Source organism: Leucoraja erinacea, chromosome 6, assembly GCF_028641065.1.
Source record: "Leucoraja erinacea ecotype New England chromosome 6, Leri_hhj_1, whole genome shotgun sequence".
NCBI lineage: Eukaryota > Metazoa > Chordata > Chondrichthyes > Rajiformes > Rajidae > Leucoraja > Leucoraja erinaceus.
Window position 1 is genome coordinate 68,709,655 of NC_073382.1, and position 5,375 is coordinate 68,715,029.

Consider the following 5,375-nt stretch of genomic DNA (forward strand, 5'->3'; position numbering starts at 1 on the left):
ACTGCAGTAATTTAAAAAAAATGCGTAAGACTTTCCAATTTGAGGATTGCCCCCATGTCCGATCTGAAGAAACTTCCTGATACATAATGACGAGTATTTTATTATAATGTTCAACGTCTTTCGTTTGGATATAATCGAGCAAGCGCTCAGCAAATAAACATCTTCGTCTTGCTCCCTTGAGGCATTTGCCACATGCATTGGCACGTCCATTATTAACACTGCGTCCAAATCATATCCAAGCAGTCTACGTTAGCCGTGATCGAGGCAGTGCCGGGGGGCTGTAGGACGGATCATGAATACTAAACACGAAGGAACACCCTTTGAAAATCTGAATCCTTTTCCAGCAGCCGCCTCAGGCATAAGTAAACACAAACCCTGCAAATGCCAACACGCCCCTTCTCTGTATCCACTCCCTCTCCAATTCGTGCCACGTCAGGAACTTGTCGGGAGTACTACGACCTTTATCTCATTCTGACAAACGTGAGCACAAGAGCTGCCGAGAGCCCAGGGATTGTAGCTGCCCATTCGCGCCTTTCCAGTCAACCTACTTTCACCATTTGAACTCAAATGCTCCGAAATCGCGTTTGGCATTTTCTGTCGCCTCGGGTTCAGATTATGAGAATAAATAATGAGAAGTTTGTGCCGACGGCTCTCTCTCCTTGCTTCCGCTAGTATCGTGCTAACCACGTACCTGACTGTGCGAGAGTTCTTCTTGTTCAGCCACTCCTTCACCTCGCAGCAGGAAAGAGTCGGGGGCAGGAACTCGAAGCCAACGGCGACTGTGCTCATCTGGTGGCATCCGTTCGGCAAGAGAACCGAGATCAAGAACTGCGGCACTCTCTACAACATCCACAGCTGTCAGTTGACAACAGACCGACGGCGCTATGTCCTCTCGCAGGCTGTAATCATACATCACCGGGATTTGGAAAGTCGTTTGGATCAACTTCCCTCGGGACGGAGACCCATAGCTCAGAGATGGATCTGGATGAATTTCGAGTCCCCGACTCACTCTTACCAGCTTGAACAGCTGAACGGTATCTTCAACTGGACCATGACTTACAGGCGCGAGTCTGACATCTTCGTCCCTTACGGATACCTCTATCCCAGAAAGAAAAAGCGACAGATAGTGCTGCCCAAGAAAACGAAACTGGTCGCTTGGGTCATCAGCAATTGGAATGAAGACCATGCACGGGTTAAATATTACAACAAGCTCAAGAACTACGTGAGCATTGATGTATATGGAAAATTTGGCTTGGATCTTAAAAATAACAACGTTGTTCTGACAGTGTTGCCATATAAGTTTTATCTGTCTTTCGAAAATTCCCAACACGTGGATTACATAACCGAAAAACTTTGGAAAAATGCTTTTTTATCCAGCGCTGTGCCCGTGGTGTTGGGACCCAGCAGAACCAATTATGAACAGTACATACCGGCGGATTCTTTTATCCATGTAAATGACTTTTCGAGTCCAGGAAAACTGGCCGAGTATTTGATGTATTTGGATAAGAATAGTGGAAGCTATAAAAAATATTTCGAGTGGAAAAAGGGCTACAATGTGCATCTGACAAAGTTTTGGGATGAGCAGTATTGCAAAGTATGCGAGGCTATCCAGAATGCGGGGAGGCAACACAAGACTATCTCAAATCTGGATACTTGGTTTCAGTGATTGAAGTCTACTTTTGTTTTAAAAAAAGATGAGGTGGTGGAAGAATACTCTTAATTGTGAAGATTGGGAATCGGTTGCATCATTGCATAAAGATCAAGGTGGAACGGTGGATGCAAACATTTGTTTGCAAAGACCATAATTGGTCAAGTTTCTAAACGATCTATTTATTGGCTGTAATATTGAAGTACCGTTTATTTTGATTCAAGCAAGTTAAGGCCCATCTCCATAAAATAATCTTGAACTGGTTGCTAAAAAAATAACTGCAAATTTTTGACTTCCTAGCAAAGGTACAACATTATTAATTTACATTAACGTCCATAAAATAAACTCGCACCAGCTAACAGTGCAGGGAAAATTATCTGCATTTTTTTTTTTACAGCTCCATCCGCCTTATGTCCTGTTTGGGGCAGTGCATACACACGTTGTTGATATTTTGTTGCAGCCCACTGCTGCCAGTTAGAAAACCTGGAAGCGTTTCTGGATTTCACCAACAATTAGGACGTTATTCTGGAATAAGACTGGGGAAATTTGCATTACATTACAATTTCTCAATGTAGATATTTGTGTCATAAAAATGCTGCTTTAACAGTGTACTCCATTATTAATTTATAAAATAGTAACTCATGAATTATGAAACTGCACCAAGCAAAATGCAGGATTATTTGTGCCACAAGCTTTATCCAGTTAATCTCTCCTTCTTATGACTCTTCATTGAAATTACTGGACATTGTGCAATTGATAGATTTAAATCATTATTAGACACAAAATGCTGGAGTAATTCAGCGGGACAGGCAGCATATCTGAAGAAGGGTCTCGACCCGAAACGTCACCCATTCCTTCGCTCCAGAGATGCTGCCTGTCCCGATGAGTTACTACAGCATTTTGTGTCTATCTTCGATTTAAACGAGCATCTGCAGTTCTTTCTTACACATTATTAGTAATGATTCTAGTTTCAGCCACATACAGGTGAGAAATAGTATTATTAAGGATCATGTTAAATATGTAATTTTGCTTGCCTTATTAAGATTAGCAGAACAACCAAAGGATACACTATTTTAGTATTACTATCAATGATTAAGTGTAGCATAGCTTTCCATTGTGAAAATTATTGTCTACCAACATATGCAGGAATGTGGATGGCAAGATTGGCCTTGTTCAACTCTAATTATATATTTAAACTTTACGTTCCCCAATCATTCATGTAAAATGAGCAGTATGTTAGTTTATTTGGCCTTATCACTGCCCAGTGCTTAAAAAATAATCATACTCCGTTCCAATTCGTAAACTATGATCTTTTTTTTGTACCTGCTAAATTATATTTCTTTGTTATTTTATTACAATAGCAAATGCATTGCCATCTCATGTTGTGAACAGCATTGCAGTTCACTTTGGATGAAGTAACCTGAGAAAGTTACTAGGAAAGCACTTTCAGATGTATGTTTTATTTATGATAATTGCCCTGAACAAGTATTTTAAGTAATTAGCATTCAGATCCAATTTTATTCCAAGTATAAACACTTACTATTAACATTATTTAATGAGAAGGTTATCAAGCATCAATCTTCAGGGATGTGCAATATGGGGTATGTTTGTGATAATTGTGACTTGATTCCAATGCAACATGTTTTTTTTCCAGTGGGATGTCATTTGAACATAAATTTACAAACTCACATGTTTGGCGTATTTTCAAATAGGAAGGAGATCATAGATATTCCATATAAAGATGTTTTAAAATCAACTCTCAATAGAGGAGAGTTTAGTGGTTTGCTTTTACAATTCCTACCGTTCTTATAATGAAAGAAATGTTGCCTTTTTATTGATACAAGATAGCTTTCATTTTTTTGGGAAGAAGTAAAACCTGAGACTCTAAGCCGTTCTGAAAGAAGTTTTTATTTTATTCTTGGTGGTGCATGCAATAAAAATAGCAAACAATAATGCTAGTTGAATTTTGTAAGTGAAATCATGACTGACTACTTGAGCATTCTAAATACTAGGTGTATTTTGTTACAGTCATTATTAAAAGCCAAATGAACAGCTGGCCTGGTATATGAAGCACAGACAGGAAATTTGAAAGGAAACCACCGTGAAAATATATGTGATCAGAGTTATCTCACTGCAAATGCTACTGTATTTCTGTTATACTGAATGGAATAATATGTTATTAATTTATACATAATATTATTTAACCTAATTGTGGCACCTAACAAAACTGCCAGCAGGTCTTACAGTGTTTGTTATGGTATATGGAATGCTATGGAAAATAATATTTACATGTCTCAAACAAAATTATTAGTTCAGCAGGATTAATATTGAGAATGTAACCAAAAAATGAATGGCAGTAGCTGTGAAACTGCCTGGTTAATTTAGAAAAAAATATCTATTAAAAATTTAACTGAAGAACCTAGGTATTTCTTGGTTTACTCTAGACCTGTTGTATTGTCTAAGTGGAGGTTGTACATTCAGTGATTGGAAGGTTTTCTTTGGGATCTCCCACATCCCCAAAGATGCAGTGGGTAATTAATGGAAAGAGAATCGAAGTGGAGTTGGTGATCTAGTGTTAGCAAGTATACGTTACAGGAGTAAAGGTAGATGAGAGGGGGAATGTCTTAATGGGATTGTGTCTTTGTGAATCGGTATGGAACTGAAACGCCAAATTATCTTCTGTGTCACTATAAGATACTTCAATGTCAGAATTTGTACTTTTATACTTTCAAATATGAAATAAAAATATGACATTGGATTTTTCTAGTTTTATTTGTTTTGTCTAAACATTAGTTTTTAACTAATCTTGAGTTGTACTAATTTGTGATCCACAAGTTGCACATTGTGCTGATTTATGTGGTGGATGTGCTTTAGTGCATAAGGATAAAAGAGAGACTAATGCCCCTGTCCCACTTAGGAAACCTGAACGGAAACCTCTGGAGACTTTGCGCCCCACCCAAGGTTTTTGTGTGGTTTCCGGAGGTTGCAGGTGGTTGCCGGAGGTTGCAGGTAGTGGAAGCAGGTAGGGAGACTGACAAAAACCTCCGGGAACCGCACGGAAACGTTGGGTGGGGCGCAAAGTCTCCAGAGGTTTCCGTTCAGGTTTCCTAAGTGGGACAGGGGCATTACAAATTATTATGTGGTGAACAATTCGAGAAATGCTTTGACATTGGGTGAAGACGAAGTGCAATTTAAATGAGTCGCTAACCGATAAGATTGCATCACACGCATTAGAGATTTAATCAGCATGTACAGATTTGAAACAGCCATTTACTTACTGCACTTCCTGCAAGAATGGATCAGCCTACATTTACATTTCAATAAAGCCAAGCTCAAGCTCAATAGAGAAATTGCACTTTTGGACCACATGGTTGAATACCATGCTAAAACCTGTTCTCCAGGCTCACATGTAAATTATTACATTTTAATGCATTTTATTGTGATCTTGATTGTGGTCCTCCAACAATGACATTAGACAAAGTGTTCCAGGGTATTAACCTAGTGATGATGATGAAAGCAGAATGCTTGTTTGGGGCATGATGGTTAATGTCTTGGAGAGGATGTTCTCATGAGGATGGAGCTTTTGGCTTTCTCAGTGATAGCATCCTGGAGTGTTGAATTAATTGAACTGTAACACTTTTTGCACTTAACTTTGTCCGAGAGATGAAATAAAGTTTGTTTTCATTACAAGCCTTGTTTGTCAACTAAATGCTCTCACTGGTTGGCC

The 5,375-nt window shown here is 38.9% G+C and overlaps 1 protein-coding gene across 1 annotated transcript; it reads left to right on the forward strand.

Annotated features, from left to right (window-relative positions):
- Nucleotides 1-253: 253 nt before the first annotated feature.
- On the forward strand, nt 254-4,642 carry LOC129698268 (alpha-(1,3)-fucosyltransferase 4-like). The gene has a single exon (XM_055637304.1). It carries the CDS (start codon nt 629-631, stop codon nt 1,664-1,666), a length of 1,038 nt encoding a protein of 345 aa, XP_055493279.1. The 5' UTR covers nt 254-628; the 3' UTR covers nt 1,667-4,642.
- Nucleotides 4,643-5,375: the final 733 nt, after the last annotated feature.

Bases quoted from the DNA above. Each gene is read 5' to 3' on its own strand.
- LOC129698268 (XM_055637304.1), top strand. From the start codon at position 629: ATGAGAAGTTTGTGCCGACGGCTCTCTCTCCTTGCTTCCGCTAGTATC.